General features: G+C 45.2%; 1 protein-coding gene across 1 annotated transcript; it reads right to left on the bottom strand.

The window, feature by feature from the left end:
* Nucleotides 1-4063: 4063 nt before the first annotated feature.
* On the bottom strand, nt 4064-16721 carry LOC131134855 (zona pellucida-like domain-containing protein 1). Its single transcript, XM_078793003.1, has 12 exons — nt 16592-16721; nt 16210-16274; nt 11787-11976; nt 9791-10011; nt 9536-9717; nt 7828-7900; nt 6733-6830; nt 6491-6571; nt 6188-6359; nt 5999-6104; nt 4723-4752; nt 4064-4590 (listed from the first exon to the last, which is right to left on the bottom strand). The coding sequence occupies exons 1-12, from the start codon at nt 16719-16721 to the stop codon at nt 4415-4417; spliced, it is 1524 nt and encodes a 507-aa protein (XP_078649129.1). The 3' UTR covers nt 4064-4414.
* Between the last annotated feature and the right edge of the window lie 290 nt (nt 16722-17011).

The raw sequence follows: 17011 nt of genomic DNA, 5'->3' as shown, positions 1-17011 counted from the left end.
ATGGCAGCATTTGGCCCCAAGTTGAGTTGGAAGTGGGATTGTCTACGGAGCTCACTGCCGACTGGCAACCTTGTGGGCAACATTTTTGTTTAAGTGCTCTCGTTTTGGTCATTAGTGGCCATAGATTGCTTCCTGCGGCGTCTGTGTTCTTCGCTAGCTGCTAGCTCACAGTCCATGCAGCGTATGGATTTTATGGAAAGTGCTGGCAACCTCTGCATTACGACTACGGTAAACAGGAAGTGATGATTTATGAATGGCTGCTAGAAATGGAAAACCTAGACTTAATAACAGGGCTATCATATCCTAATGGGTCCGAGTCAAGACTTCCTTTGCTAACTTTGCTATCTTGCTATATGTTAGCATTATATGTTAGCATTTGTTAGCAATTGGCATCCTATTGGAAGGATTGTTGTACTAGCAACCTTTCAGATGGACCTGCGGACAACCTGCAGTTTGTCTTAATCTGGAAAGGAGTTTTAGCAAACGCTGATAAAGACAAACAGAGACTCTTTGGTTCTGCTGTTTTTTTGTTGTTGTTTTTTGCTTCTGCTTTCAATTCATGATCATGGCCACCTGATGAATGCAGGATGAGAATTTTGTATCTTTATGTCGACGTAGGGATTTATCAGGGAAACTCCTGACACCCGGATTGTCCCATTTTTTATTCTCTTTTATTCTCCAACAACAGTTGTGCAGCAGATCAATGTCTATTCATAGCCCAAGGCCAAGTAGTAGTCCAAGTAGTCCAAGTATAGGATTGTTGCCAGGGTGTAGTATCATCTCCGGGTCTGGTATGAGATCCTGCTCCCATGGGATAAGTTTCAGTATGTCCCAGTCTTGTTGATGAGTGAGGGTGGGATGAAACGGAATGACAGTGAGGCAAAACTGTCAGTTTACCAGTCAAGCTACACTATGGGACACCAGTGAATACACCTTTCCGAGAAACGGAACCTCTGTGAGGACTTCCCGACGATGACGGCGATGCCGCCCGCGATAACGGTACGGTTCCATTCATGAGTCATATACGCACGCTAAGCCACAGCCCATAACCCCCCCCCCACTCCCCCCATGGCTGTACATTATTGATGATGGACCTCCTTTCTTCCTCCATCACTGGGAGTGGCGGTGAATGGGGTTGTTGCTGGGCAAGACGGTCCCATCCTGCAGCAGACTGTTCACCCATCACCTTAAGGGGGTGACGCATCAATCATTTACAAGTAGCCCCGCCCTGAAAGGATGATGGACAGCTAGAAAAACAGCTGATGCTGGCCTTTCTATCCCTCTGACATTACTACCTGATGATGGCTTCTAGATGGCTTCTAGATGGCTCTGAACTTCCTCACCATTCGGGCTGATGCTAACCACCGTCCATTCGTTCCACGTTCCCTGCTTGACTGCTGAGGTTAATAGCGTCAGCCCACCTTCAGCAGTCCAAGCCAGACTTTTCACGTGTCTTACTCCATCCATGCTATTTGCTATTATGATGGTCATTGTTACCCCAGCACCGCCATCATGGCTTCTAACCACAAAGTCATCCTTCTCTTCATCTTCAACTCCAGCTGCTCCATCCATTTTTCATGAAGGAGCTGTCTGCTGCACCTGAAGTCTGGCCTACAGAAAGACTGGTATGCTTTTCCTTGGAGGCCAAATGACAGAACGATTATTCACAACAGGAAAAAGAAGTCCAGAAAGACGGATGGCAGATATGAAAGCGAGCGTATTTAATGGCGTCCATTCAAATGCCGCTCACGTTGACGGGACACCACCGTTAGAATATCATAAAGTAGGAGCAGCGGGTTCAATACAGATTTCTCTCTGTCCTCACTCAAGGCCGTAAACGCTTTCAGAGGGCAAAGCGGATGAATCCAAAGGTTAATGTCCGCACCATTTGGAGAGCGGCCGAGCCGAGCGTTCGTCTTTTCCTCGTTTTAATGAAATGACAGGCAAGTCATGAAAGGGATCGATGCTGAAGGTACACTTAGCGCTGCCTGAACGGACAAAGCTCAGCTGGTCACCGAGTGGCCATCTTGCCCATTATTGCCCTCCTTCTTCTCGTCATGGGCGGGACAACACGTCCTTATTTCAGCACATGGATCAGAAGAAGAAGAAGAAGAAGGGCTACCAGCTCGTAGCCTCAGCTCGTACTGCAGGATCTTCTGGTAAGGTAAGACCCAGAAGCTCGAGATGAGCAAGTCATGAACAGGTCCTTCAATCAGGACTTGCAGGAACTCATCTCGTTAACTCCTTCTTACACTCACCCCCCGCCAATGGACCCCGGGCGAGACGCCTCATGGCAAGGAAACTAAATCAGGTTAAAATGCATTTTGATGCGTTAAGAACAATAATGAATTATTAATTATGTTAATTATTTATGGAATATTCATTCAGTTTTAAAGCTATTTCTGAATTATTGATCATTGAATCTTACATTTTTTTCTATAATCAATGTAATGTAATTTAATTTCCCTTCTGGGGATTATAATAAAAATAAATAATGAAATTACATTTAATAATAGTGCATACTTCAAAATCTAGAATTATGTCTTCTAACAGAAAGTGTATTACTAAAATGTAATGAATAAAGGTAAAAATATATATATATATATTAATGAAATAAAAAAACCCCGAATGATTCAGATCCATGTAAGGTACTATAGTGCTGATTTTTGTTTCTTATATTGACTTATATTGTAATATTGTAATATGGACTTTTTAGGCAAGTGAACTGTGGATTAAAAAGTGGCGGAACGACGCCCTCTGGTGGAGAGTCATTGACACAAATACAACTTAATATCATATAAAGCATTTATTTATTTCTAAAGGTGTGACTTTTATCATCCAATGACCATTTGGTGTATTTAGGATTTATTCCAATTCCTGTAAAATGTTTCCTTACTTGACTCTGTCTCCTTTGCACCTCCCAGGCTTCCATAGCTCCTTCTTTCTGTTCCTCACCATGGACAGGAAACACCACTCAGATTCTTGCTGGCTGAGCACCTGTCAGTCAGCCAGTCGCACCGCGATGATACATTCATACAAACATGTGATTCCTTTTACCGACTTCACTTCTTAGGAGTTACTCACTGAAGAGAATCGGGTACTCGATCCATCCGAATCACTGGGCAAACTCTGATACCTTTGCATTTTTCTACGACTTCTTTCTTAAATTCATTTGTGTTCTCACCTTCTTCTCACCATTTTTCTTCACAGATTTTCTTCACAACACTGAGAAACACAGTCCACCACGCACTTGAACGCCTCTCCTTATAGCAGGAATCAAAGGAGACAGATATGAGTTGTTCATTGTTTATTTTGACTTTATATTCGTAAAAAAAAAATTCAACCAAATTTTCCAGAAATTACAACTTAATTCAACTTAATTTCTGACTTTAGAAAAGTAACATTATAACAAAACGTTATGCTCCCATGATTAATATTAGAATATTAGTCTAAAATAAGTCCAATTACTGCTGCTTTTTAACATATTTGCTCTTTTATACTTTTAGCATATGCAGAGGGCCCATAAGAAAAACAGCATGGGTGGCAAATGGCCCCCGGGCCGCACTTTACATCTCACCACCCCACTTTTTACATGCTAATAAGGGATGGAACTGGCAGCTGAGTGGCGGAGCGTTGGCAGAGCGTTGGCATGTTTCCATAAATAGATGTTGGAAATCCTGTCTGACGCATCCATGATCCTTCCATGTTATGGCCATTTGTGGATAATGGCTCTTACTGTGGTTGGCTGGAGTCCCAAAGCTTTAGGAGTGGCTTGATAAGCTTTTCCACGCGGGTAGATATGAATTCATCTAAGTTGCGTTATATTGGAAAGTTATTTTCCACACAGGGCCATGCGGGTTTGGATGTTTTTTCTTCCTTTATAATAAAACGTTTCATTTAAAAACAAAATGTAAACGTTAGAAACAAAGTTTGAATATTTGACTTACAAAGTGTGCCAATCATGCAGACAAATCAGAAATCAGGACGGGAGCAAACACTGTTTCACACCACTGGAGATTTTACTATGACATTTTATTTGTATTTGATCTTTTCTTTATTAAGTGTTCAACAACAATTACAATTACACTGTATTATCATCTTTTATTGGTATAAAAATCTAAAAATGAAATGAAAAAAATGCTAAAACATAACCTGATCTTAAACCTTTTCATCAATCACTGCACTGCAGCAAAGTTTGTATTGTGAACCTTCTGTCGCTACGGTTGTTTATTTCACAAATCAATATGGTAGAGCAATACTTCAATGCACCCATCAATGCACCGCTTTGTCTTCGTTGTTTTGACAACCTTCTAATAAAATGATCTAACTATCTAGCTGCCGTGTAGGAAAGTCTAATCCGGAACATATTTCATCATGTGTACAAATAACTAGGATATGTTGATAATTTACATATTCATTTAAAAGCGGGGTTCCAAGCTCCTGAGGCTGCTGGCACCGAGGGTAGGCGGGACTTCTGCAGGAGGCGGAGTGACAGCAGGACAAAGCCGACGCTGATGCCACCGAGGATGACCACACCCGAGATCAGAGCAGTGGTCACTGGGTTCATCAGCTGGGAAGAGTCACCTGGTGCTGCAAGGTTAAGGTGGGGGAGAGGGGGGAATGCAAACCACCAATTTCCATGACTCCTGTATCATCAGTTCCACCAACCAGGAAATTGTCGTGGGGTTTTGCTATTTCGTAACATTGCATAAGGCTCCTTACCAAGTTGAGAGTTGTTGACGGGAGTGTCTTCTGAAAGAAATGACAAATTGTTTTTATATTTCTACAGTAGAATCCATCCATCCATTTTATTATCCTCACTAGGGCGGGGGTATGCTGGAGCCAATCCCAGCTGACTTCGGACAAGAGGCGTGCTTCACCCTGGACTGGTCGCAAGCCAATCACAGGGCACATATAGACAAAGAACCACAATCACATTCATACTACGGACAATGGAATGCTCTTTCTTTATTTGGCAGGCAGCCAATCAAGAGGGATAGGTGAACTCACGACGAGCTTGTCAACCCGCTGGAAATCGCTAGAAGGTCATTACTCAATATAACAGTCCCACTCATTGTGTCACCTTACAAGAAGATAGCTGATATCATCACACAGGAGCTTAACACTCAACAGGTCGGTAATACATTGCAGGGCAAGTTCCAATACCAGTTTAAGATAAAAAAACAAGATCTATTTTAATTTCATCCCATAATGCAAAGCCGTCTGTGTCCACCAGACGGAGTCAGAGGAGCCCAGAGTCTAGAGCAGTGGTCCCCAAACTAAGGCCCGGGGGCCAGACATGGCCAACTTCCACATTTGACCCGGCCCCCTGAACAATAAAGCATGTACATTTTTCTGTCATAGAACTGGAAATGGTAACCTATTGTGAGCAACATGACTACAACCACACTTTGCCCCAGTCATACAACATAAACAAACAAACAACCCTGACCCTGGCCCCCCTTCAGAGGAGGGAAAAGTCATGTGGCCCTCACTGGAAAAAGTTTGGGGACCCCTGGTCTAGAGGGAGGCTGACATCTCTGCAGCGCCCTTGCAGCAATAACAAACGAAAGGCTTTGCTGAGACGAAATGCATTAGGGGATGACGTTAAAACAGCTTGCCTTGCCTTGTATGTTTGTTAAGTTGCTGGGTGATGATTTTAGACTTTTTTGTAAGATGAAGTCCGGAGGTCCGTAAGTCAGACTGTTATATTGAGCATTGAAAGATTAGACTCTCATCATTCATAAGCCTTTTTGTGGAAAGTGGGTGTCTTAAAATCGAGTGGTTTAAAAGAAGCATTTACATTTAAAGAACTGGTTACACGTTTCAACAACTGGCTTGTTCCGGTTGTGCTAGTAGACATTTTGACAAGCCAAGTTGGCCCCCCCAGTTCTTGCTCATGAAGGCAGGACAGTTTTGGCACCCGAGGGTACGGTGCCACCCAAGGAGAACAGCATGATTGGCAACTGGTGAAAACAAAGAAGAAGTCACTTCTTACCACTCCTGGTAATGATGGGCCCGGCACTGATGATGGCGTTCCCACTTGCAGCTGGAGGGGAAGAGAAGCTGGCTTCTTCATCTCGCCTACGCCGCCTCCCACAGATCTGCCAAACACACAATGGGACATCGTTGGAGTCCCGAGAAGCGGTAGTAGACTTTGACTGACAGGCTCTGGGTTGGAACGTACCGGCATGAGCACGATGCAGTCATCCGTCTTACACAGTTTGGTGACGCAGTGCAGGAACACCGTCGACATCTTCTGGTGTCTGTGCTTCACAAAACGGAAAACCTCAAAGGAAAAGCGACCCATCTGGCTCTTCCCATTCTCAAAAACGGTGGTCTGTGGGTCTTTGTAGCAGCTGCGCAGAAAAAGGCACAAGGTATGAGGCGTACATATTCAGAAGACATTGTTGCATTCACTGAATGGGTAATGGCGCCCCCTTTGTGGTCTCATCCAGCCTTCATCGTCAGGGGAAAGATGCGTGATTACCCCAGGAAAAGGTCGTAGCGGAGTTCATCATTCGGATTCCCTGAGGGCGTTGTGTAACAGTAGTCCATCAAGATGTTCCAACTGCAGGAGGACAAAACTGTGAGATTGGGATGCAAAACTACTCATGGGAAAAGCCCTTTCTCCGCCACGGACTGGCGCCTTTGTGTGGTATAATAGCAGGATGGCACAGTCCCATCCCGTCCGGACCGGCCTGTAGGCGTTAAATAACAGCTTCATGGTACCGTTTGTCCAGGTTTGTGGCCTTCACTGCTGCAAACACTCGGGTTTTCAGAGCTAGGCCGGCCATTGGGATGGCAAGCATTTGGTTGTATGTTGAATCCTGGGAAAGGTAAAGGAAAGATTTCATGAGCCGACATTTTACCAGTGCTTGGAAGCGAGCCAGGAATGTAGGATTCACGATGATTAGGGATGACCGATATTGGCGTTTTTGCTGAAAAACGATATTGTCCAACTCTCAATTTCCAATAGCGATATCAGCCGATACTGATACCGATATGTGTCACATGACATGAACACATAAATACAGCATTTTTCATATTGGTTTTCATGATCGGGAATAAATCCCATACCAATATCAACTGATGCAACCGATGTTCACCAGGGTATCGTACCACGTTGATTTCATGCAGAAGAGGTAGTAAGTACTCCCGATCTTGGAATTGGTTGAAGCTGCACCACCTGCCAAGGTTTGATCAACCCCAACATTTCTGCCTAACAACGTTTCGTGGGCCCTGGAACAGGCCTTGCTGTATCCTTCTCAAATCATGGTCAAATCATGGTCAAATCATGGTCAAATCATGGTGAAATCATTGTCAAAGCATTGTCAAATCATTGTCAAATCATTGTCAAAGCATTGTCAAATCATGGTCAAATCATGGTCAAATCATTGTCAAATCATTGTCAAATCCTTTGGTTTTGGCTAACTTGACATTTTTTCCATATGAAATTACATAATACCATAATCTATTATGTTATTACTTTTCCCCGATCATGAAAGCCGATATAAAAAAACAGGAGGGACGTCATATAACACGTAACGGTATCTGCGGATATCGGTATCGGAAAACAAGAGTTGGACATTTTAGGCATTTATTTTTTGGGCAAAAAAAGCCAATATCGGACATCCCTATCAATAACGGTAATAAATGATAAATAAATGGCAATGCGTGATTGGCCAATGACTTGGCAACCAATAGTCCTCAGATCAAACATTCATTTCTGTGTCGGCTGGGTTTGGATTGGGTACGGAATACAGATTCTCCTGAACTACTTCAAGTACTTCAAGTACTCTAGTAGAAATGTTGACTGGAACTCACGTTGTACAGCATGAGACTCAGTGTGCTCACAAAGGTGCCGTTGCTGTCCTTCACGGATATCGCCACAGAGGAGCTGGTGAAAGACACAAAGCGTGAGCAGCAAATTCCAACCAAAATCCATCTGGGTTTTGGAATGCTGTCATTGTCAGGACCACAGTGTGTTCACACCTTCATGTCAGCTCAAGGCGTGGCATGGACATAAGACAAAAGATGTGTAAGAGCTACTATTAGTGAGCGTGGCATGGACATAAGACAAAAGATGTGTACTAGCTATGAGAAGCTATGAGCCTACCCTAAACTCTTGCAAGTATGGAATTTGCCCAATATCACTTGTACCCCCCCCCCGGTTTGGGCTCCAGATGTTTAGGTACGCCCCTGATGAAAATGTTAAGACCAGCTGAAAGCTTGCAAGAAAGAACGTTATGCAGAACGAAGAAGAAGCAATTCATGGCAAACCAGCTGTCCATCAGTTGATCCCAAGGTCAAATTTTGGCGAAAAGGTGGATTAAATGTGATTTAGGGTCAAGAAGCTTTCCGTCTTTGACCACGGTGGGATTGTATCACTGCATGAGCAGTAGGTCCTTTCGAACTTCTGAAAAACAGCCAGAGGTTTCTGGAACAAAAAATCAAGACCCAAAAATGTTGCTGGTCCAGAGGATCCCGTACACGGGACTGTTCTTGGTCCAAATTAAGGTTGGTTCCCGTGCTGACTGCAGTCCAATAACCATCACATACCATCTGCCAGAGAAGGTGTTTCGGGGGAAAACGTCACAAAATCGGTGGTTTGGAATTTGCAGCTGCTGGCATGACAAGGAGATCCACCTGAGATGTTTTCCACACTTTGTCTCACTCCCATTTCTCCTTCTTGCATTTTCAAGCTCTGCTTAGAACCTCCTTAGCATCCAACTGGTCTTAACATTTGGATCCTTTTTCGGAACAGCTGGTAGCTGGTAGCAGCTCCAGTGACTGGTAGCCACTGAAAGTGTTTTTTGCCATTCCATGAGAATATTATGAGAAAGATAGTGGCAGTTGCAATATTAAAGGAAAAAATACCTTCCTTATAAAAGTCATAATATGATGAGAAGTCGTATTTTAGCCACATATTATGGCAAAAAAGCCAAAAGCTAAGAAAAATAAAACTTATGAAGATCATTTAAGAAGACATTTTTTTGGAACATTTCCATGCATACCACAAAGTTCATTCATTCATTTTCTACCGCTTTTCCTCACGAGGGTCGCGAGGGGTGCTGGAGCCTATCCCAGCTGTCTTTGGGCGAGAGGCGGGGTACACCCTGGACTGGTGGCCAGCCAATCACAGGGCACATATAGACAAACAACCATTCCCACTCACATTCATACCTATGGACAATTTGGAGTTGCCAATTAACCTAGTATGTTTTCGGAATGTGGGAGGAAACCGGAGTACCCGGAGAAAACCCACGCATGCACGGGGAGAACATGCAAACTCCACACAGAGATGGCCAAGGGTGGAATTGAACCCTGGTCTCCTAGCTGTGAGGTCTGCATGCTAACCACTCGACCGCCGTGCCGCCCTTACCCCAAAGTTGAAATGTATTATTGTGTGAAGCATCCTGCCATTCCCCCCGTGTCCCTGGCTGGCACCTTTGGACACCCCTGGCTGCCACAAACAAACAGGGGGGGCCGACACGGACAGGACCTGGTGATGTGTTAGGGGAATGCCACTCACGATGCCAGCTGGGAGTTATTGACCAGGTACTCCAGCGGGTAGCTGCAGCTGAATTTATACAACAACCCGGGAAGGTAGCTGATTACGGTCGGTGGATCGGGCGTATCGATAAAGCCGGAGACGTGTCCAATTTGGACCAGCGACGTATTCCCGTAGGCGTTGGGCCCGTGGGCGGTGCTGACCTGCGCCAAGACAGAGTCAATGCACAGCCGTTACTATTCATAGCGACGCAACGAACCGGCGAGCGTTCCTTACCACCAGGCTGCTTCCACACGCTTCCAAGGTGCTGAGGGCAATGCTGAACACCACGGCCGTGGGGAAGGTGTTGTTGTTAACCAAGCCTCGGCACTGGGCGTCGTGATGGTGCGCGTTGAGGGCCAAATCCGTATCGCTGTAGCCGGAGAACAGCACCGGGCAGAAGTTGATCTTCACCGTGATGGTCTGGACGCCGCAGTACACGCTGATGTCCCGCTCGCCTAGGAAATACACCGTGCGGGAGCGTTTTCATTTTCACTTGGGGGGGGTTCTTCTTGCCCAAATACTCAATCATCAAACACAATCCTAAATGAGCCTCCATTTCCCACCAACGATGCTTTATGCTACTTCCTACCCGATGCAGATGACAAAGCCTTTCTGCTTGGACCGGCTCTGTCATGTACTACACTGTTGTACTACACTGATGTACTACACTGATGTACTACACTGATGTACTACACTGATATACACCAATGCACTACACTGATGTACTACACTAATGTACTACACTGATGCACTACACTGATGTACTACACTAATGTACTATACTAATGTACTATACTAATGTACTACACTAATGTACTACACTGATGTACTACACTGATGTACTACACTAATGTACTACACTAATATACAATAATGTACTACACTGATGTACTACACTGACGTACTACACTAATGTACTACACTGATGTACTACACTGACGTACTACACTAATGTACTACACTGATGTACTACATGAATGTACTACACTAATGTACTACACTGATGTACTACACTAATATGCACTAATGTACTACTCTGATGTACTACACTAATGTAATACATTAATGTACGCTAATGTACTACACTAATATACACTAATGTACTACACTAATGTACTACACTAATGTACTACACTAATGCACTACACTGATGTACTACACTAATGTACACTAATGTACTACACTAATATACACTAATGTACTATACTAATGTAAACTAATGTACTACACTAATATACACTAATGTACTACACTAATGTACTACACTAATATACACTAATGTACTACACTAATGTACACTAATGTACTACACTGATGTACTACACTAATGTACACTAATGTACTACACTAATATACACTAATGTACTATACTAATGTAAACTAATGTACTACACTAATATACACTAATGTACTACACTAATATACACTAATGTACTATACTAATGTACACTAATGTACTGCACTGATGTACTACACTGATGTACAACACTAATGTACACTGGATGTACACCAAGGATCTCTAATATTTCTTTCCAGTAAAAAAATGATTTTCTTAGCGAAGTTCCGCCATCTTATGTTAAGTCGCACAAACTTCCACTTTCTGCGTTTGTCCTGCAGTCCTACTATCATATAGGGGTGCTATGTCATGGAATTATTCTCTGTCCAAATAATATTCCATGAAATGTTTACATACCAACTTATCATCATTTAGATATGAATTCTTTTTGCTGGAGTATATTGATTACAAACCTATTTTTATTTGATTGTTATTGTTACAAGTCATTAAAAGTACACATTTAAACAATACTATTATAATTATCATAACACTTTCATTAAAATGAATGTCAAAATATATTAAAATGTGAGATTTTTGGCTGTAATATTACTGTTAAGAATTATCCATTATTATTGTACTTGTATTTTGGATTTGTATATATTAAGAAGAGTACAAATATATAAATACTATTATTGTATTATCCAGTTCTAGTAATAAGAATAATACAAATGTCAGAGATATTATATTATATTTTTTGCAGTATCTATTTTTGTGAAATGTTCTTTTCTTCCAACACCAAATTCCAAGCGATGGAACAGCAGCTCCGACATTCCCTTGGAAGAGCCCAATATTCCTTTCATGCACCAACACTCACTTTCTAATTGGGGAGTTTTTGTCAGCCCCCCCACCCTGGCACGCACGCTAAGCGAGAGACAAGCACCACGGCGGCCTCACCAGGAAACCTGCTGTGGTGGTTGGCGTCACAGTTGTATCCGTTAAACTGCGCTGAAACCGCCGCGGCGCTGCTCATCAGCAGGATGGCGACGATGAAGCACACTGGCATCATTTTGGCACCCGGGGGACGTTTGGCCGCCGTCGTCTTCACAGGGTCAACATGGCGCGGACCGCATTCCTCGGGCGGACGCTGAAAAATGGCATCTACGTCCCAACAAGATGTCCCTTCCGCGCGTCTGCCCTCTGTGACCTCGATCAAAGTCGTGCAACCTTCTATCCTCGGGTTTGCGATCCTTCTGATCCTGCCCCCTTCTGCCCTCCCCCTCACCTCAGTCGCTCATGTTGGCCCCCGGACCTGGCGTTTTTCAACCCCCATTTAACCGAGGTGGCGCCTCATTTAGACCCGTTGCTCCCTTTTCCGCACCCGCTTAACCCTTTCCCGACGCCTTCAAAGTCGCCTCACCGGGGAGAAGTTCAACAAATGGGGACGGTTTGGTGGGGGCCGCCTTGCTTTCATTTGGTTGTGTGTGCACAGATATGAAAGATAGAGGCGGCCATTATCCAAACACGGCCTCGCCGACGGACGTGGGAACCTCCATCAGATCTGAAACAAATCTTTTCACGGAGCCCAGAAACCTGAGCTGGCGGCGAGGGTTCCCACTCGCCTCTCCTGGTTCTGATCATCACCTGTCAGCTGACACAAACGCCAGGCCTCGCTGGGGAGGTCCGGGGGGGGTACATATAGGAGGGGAATTAAGCTGTCATCAGTCACAATAGTCAGCTCGGCCCGACGCGGATCTGTCCGTGATTGGGACGCACAAAGTCTCACTAAAATCTTCTCTCAGGCCGCCATTCAGCTCGGCAGATGAAGGAGCGGGAACGTAAAGTTCCTTTCAGGCTTTTGTACTCCCATGCTCGCCTTAGGTCAGGCCCCGCCCCCCGCTGGCGCTTTCCTATGGCCCGAAAGAGAACCACGCCAAGCACTTGTCATGTGGTGCTCCGTCTTCTTTTCTCCTGCCTGGTGGCTCCTTCTTCCTTCTTCCTTCGTCCTTCGTCCTTCGTCCTTCTTTCTTCGTCCTTCGTCCTTCGTCCTTCGTCCTTCGTCTTTCGTCCTTCTTCCTTCGTCCTTCGTCCTTCTTCCTTCTTCCTTCGTCCTTCTTCCTTCTTCCTTCTTCCTTCTTACTTCTTCCTTCTTCCTTCTTCCTTTGTCCTTCTTCTTTCTTCCTTCTCCTTCGTTCTTCTTCCTTTATCATTTTTCTTTCGTCCTTCGTCCTTTGTCCGTCTTCCTTCGTTCTTCCTTCTTCCTTCGTTCTTCTTCCTTTATCATTTTTCTTTTGTCCTTCGTCCTTCTTCCTTTGTTCTTCTGCCTTCTTCTTTCTTCCTTCTTCCTTCGTTCTTTGTTCTTTGTTCTTTGTTCTTTGTTCTTCTTCCTTCTTCCTTCTCCCTTCTTCCTTCTTCCTTCGTCCTTCGTCCTTCTTCCTTTGTCCTTCTTCCTTCTTCCTTCTTTCTTTTTCTTTGTCCTTCATGTTCTTCCTTCATCCTTTTCCTTCCTCCTTCTTCCATCGTCCTTCTTCCGTCATCCTTTTTCCTTCTTCCTTCGTCTTCTTCCTTCGTCCTTCGTCTGTCACCTCCAAGCTCCAAGCGAACGGCCCCCAGACCAGCCATGTTCATGGACTCATTCACTCGCTCACATTTAATGGCGGGGGGGTCTGGGCATCGACCAGGGACTGGTGGCCGATGTTAGCATCAGCCTGTTTTGGGTTAACATGGTTGGCTTCCTGGAAGGGAATACGGTCCTGTTGCTCCCTCACCATATCGGTTTTGAAAAATAATGAATGAACAAACATGGCTGACTGCATTACTACTATAACTCTAGAAAGACCTGTTGTATTCTGGGCCCTCGGCATCAGGAATGTTAGAAGACACGACATGACCTTTGCCACTGACAGGGGCCACCCTACACCACCTACTACTACATCAGGTGAAGGAAGAACTGCCGGCTTGCAGACACTGTACCTTCTGATCAAATGGCCTTGTTGCCTTATTTGGCATACATTTCCTATTTTCACCCAAGACTGGATCTCCCAAATTACAGCAATCTACACTTCCTACTTACTTTGTCTTTATTGTCCCCTCAGCAAGAACATTGTCACTACTTTGGTTCCAGAAGCATTGTGCTAGTAGAGCAGTGTAATGGTTTTTATGATGGAGACGGCTTGGCCCTGGAACGGATTCATTCACTTCCTGTTACTAGTGTAGGAAATAAGCCTCCATCCAGGAGCAGAAATGCAGCTAAGATGTCAGCTGGCTGGTTGCACCTCCCTGATGTGGACTCATTTATCCAGCAGAGGTTTTAATGGCTGGTGGGGTCTCTGTTGCCCCCCCCCCCCCTCCTCTAACACAAGGCCTGTGCTCCCCCCGCTTAGACTCATTCTGGCCTGCGGCCTCCCGTGTCAGGCTCCCATCCGGCCGGGGCGGTGCCAAGCTTCCTGTGGAGGCCTGCGGGTGGTTCACATTCAGGGGCCGCTCACCTGCACCATGCACCATACACCATGCGCCATCCACCATGCACCATCCACCATGAGGTAGTGCTGAAATCCAAGCCAAGCAAAGAAGGATCAGATGGCCACTAACACATCCAGTATGGTGACCCCTTTCCATCTTCCTTATTTTACAAATGACCCATTTAGTCCCGCTACCCGTGCTCTACTTCTGCCATTGTCTTCCAGTCACGTGGGTTGGCTTCAAATATTAAAGAGCCAATGAGTGAGTGCCCAGTATTTCCAGTATATATTGTCCAGTATCCAGCATCTATGTGCAGGATGGCCGTAAGCAGCACGCTCTCCTGCATGAACCTCACCTGTCAGTCTGCAGGTCGTTGCGTTCGGAGACCTTTTAAGGCCCAGGACCTCCCGCCACTTTCAAGATGTGCCAGATAGAGCTGCCGCTATCTGATCAACCTGAAACAAGCAGACTCAACAAAACCACACAGACAGGCCTGCATCACAAAACCCGTGAGACTGCGCTCGTAATCTGACGCTCCGCTTTTTAACATAGGCGGGAAAGTGAAGACCTCATCAAAGGCCCCTGTTGGGACTCCACGTTCAGGGAGTAATGGCTCCAAACGGCAGGAAGCTCAACAGACCGAAAGGGATCACCATAATAGTTAGCAAACGTTTTCTTTGTTTGTGATCACAGATCACAGAGGTACAAAAGCGTTGAAGACTAAACAACATTTTAGTGTGCTCACATAAAATACAAATAACATTTTAAGATAACATGAACAGGTTCCTCACAGCTAGGAGACCAGGATTCAATTCCACCCTCGGCCATATCTGTGTGGAGTTTGCATGTTCTCCCCGTGCATGCGTGAGTTTTCTCCGGGTACTCCGGTTTCCTCCCACATTCCAAAAACATGCTAGGTTAATTTGCGACTCCAAATTGTCCAAGTATGAATGTGAGTGTGAATGGTTGTTTGTCTATATGTGCCCTGTGATTGTCTGGCGACCAGTCCAGGGTGTACCCCGAAGACAGCTGGGATAGGCTCCAGCACCCCCGTGACCCTCGTGAGGAAAAGCGGTAGAAAATGAATGAATGAATGAATGAACAGGTTCCAAGGTGTTCCAAGTGGAACAGGCAAAAGAACAGGACATGCCATGAATGCAGACCAACTCAGGAGAGAAAGCGCACCGAGGAGCCTTCCTCTCGCAGTCCGCTCACTTGAAACAATAGCTCTTCTTCCACATCACAGTTGTGTACAATCAAATCAACAGCAAAGAGAATGGAAAGATTGCAAGGCTTGAAACTGATCAACTGGATGATTGAATTCTACTGCAGGCCGTGTCGTACACGCTGCAGCTCAATGCTGCCCCTCTGTGGTCAGCGTTCGTCACTGCATCTACGGCGCAGCCTGCTCCTGCAGCTTTGGGTTCAATTGTCACCAAAAGGAGACCAAACTGCTGAAAATGTCCACAGTGTGGATTTACGTTGTGTTGTAGGAAATGATAGTACATAATACAGACCTGATTAAAATCTTAAGACCAGTGTAAAAATAGAATACACATTTTGTCCATTTTGTTCTTAATGAGGCTTTAAGTAGAGCTGCAATTTGCAAAAGCAAAAAGGGGGGTGAGACAAAAAACATTTGGAACTTGGAATTTAAAAAAAAGTGAAACAGGTTGTTTTTCACCTGATCAAAAGTTTAAGGCCACAGGCTATAAAAGCCAAAATCTGCTCCAAATTCCCATTTTCTGTCAGGCAGTGACACGGCCAGCCCTCCTGATGGCTAAAGCTAAGAAGTGTTCTCTTCCTAAACTTGGTGGGATGGTGGAGCTCCAGCTGCCATGGCTGCTGAGCTCGAACAGGAAGACAGTCATTCTACTTTTTGGAAAGATCCTCAGTATTACCCAACAAAAACGTCAACCGATGGGCCGTCCGTCAAGACATGGGGCGGTCCTGGACCCAAACCAAGACCCTTACTGGTGCCGACTGCAGCCCAATAACAATCATATGCCATCTGTGGGAAAAGGCTTTCAAAAACAAAAAGGAACGCCACAAGGTGTAGGGTCGTCAAACGGTGGACGGTGACGTGCGGATGTTCCGGAAGGCATCCCTCATCAGCGAGGGCCCTGGTCTTCTCCAACAGGAAAACGCTGCAGTTCCCAATGGTGGTTGACCAAGGACTTCTGGGAGAAGAACATCCCTCTTTTGGACCATCCCGCATTTTCCCCTGATTGACATCCCATAGAGAACATTTGGGGATGGAGGGCCAGAGAAGTTGATAACAATGGCCATCGGTTCCAGACGGTTGATGCCCTCGGTGAAGCTCTCTTCACCACTTGGACCAATGTTCCCAGTAGTGTCCTGGAAACACTCCCATGCAGCATGGCCAAAGCCATTCTTCAGGTGATGAACAAGAACGCTGGAGCTACCCATGACTGAGTCTACTCACACATTTTCTTCTTCTGCTTTGGAGGGTTTTTGACTAGGCTGTTCCAAGGTCTTCATTTGGTTTTTCTTCAGCCATTCAGAGGTGGACTTGCTGCTGTGTTTTGGATCATGGTCCTGCTGCCCACCCCAAGTCGCTTGCAGCCTTGGGTCACCAACACATGGCTGGACATTCTCCTTCGGCAGAATTCATGCTTCCATTTATCACAGCAAAACCGCCCAGACCATCACACTACCCCCAGCGCGCAGGCCTCACAGCTAGGAGACCCGAGTTCGAG

This window comes from Doryrhamphus excisus, linkage group LG8 (assembly GCF_037039965.1).
Source record: "Doryrhamphus excisus strain RoL-2023G ecotype Guam linkage group LG8, RoL_Dexc_Guam_v1.1, whole genome shotgun sequence".
Taxonomy (NCBI): domain Eukaryota; kingdom Metazoa; phylum Chordata; class Actinopteri; order Syngnathiformes; family Syngnathidae; genus Doryrhamphus; species Doryrhamphus excisus.
The sequence above is the reverse complement of the archived record's forward strand: the minus strand, read 5'-3'. Positions and strand labels throughout refer to the sequence as shown.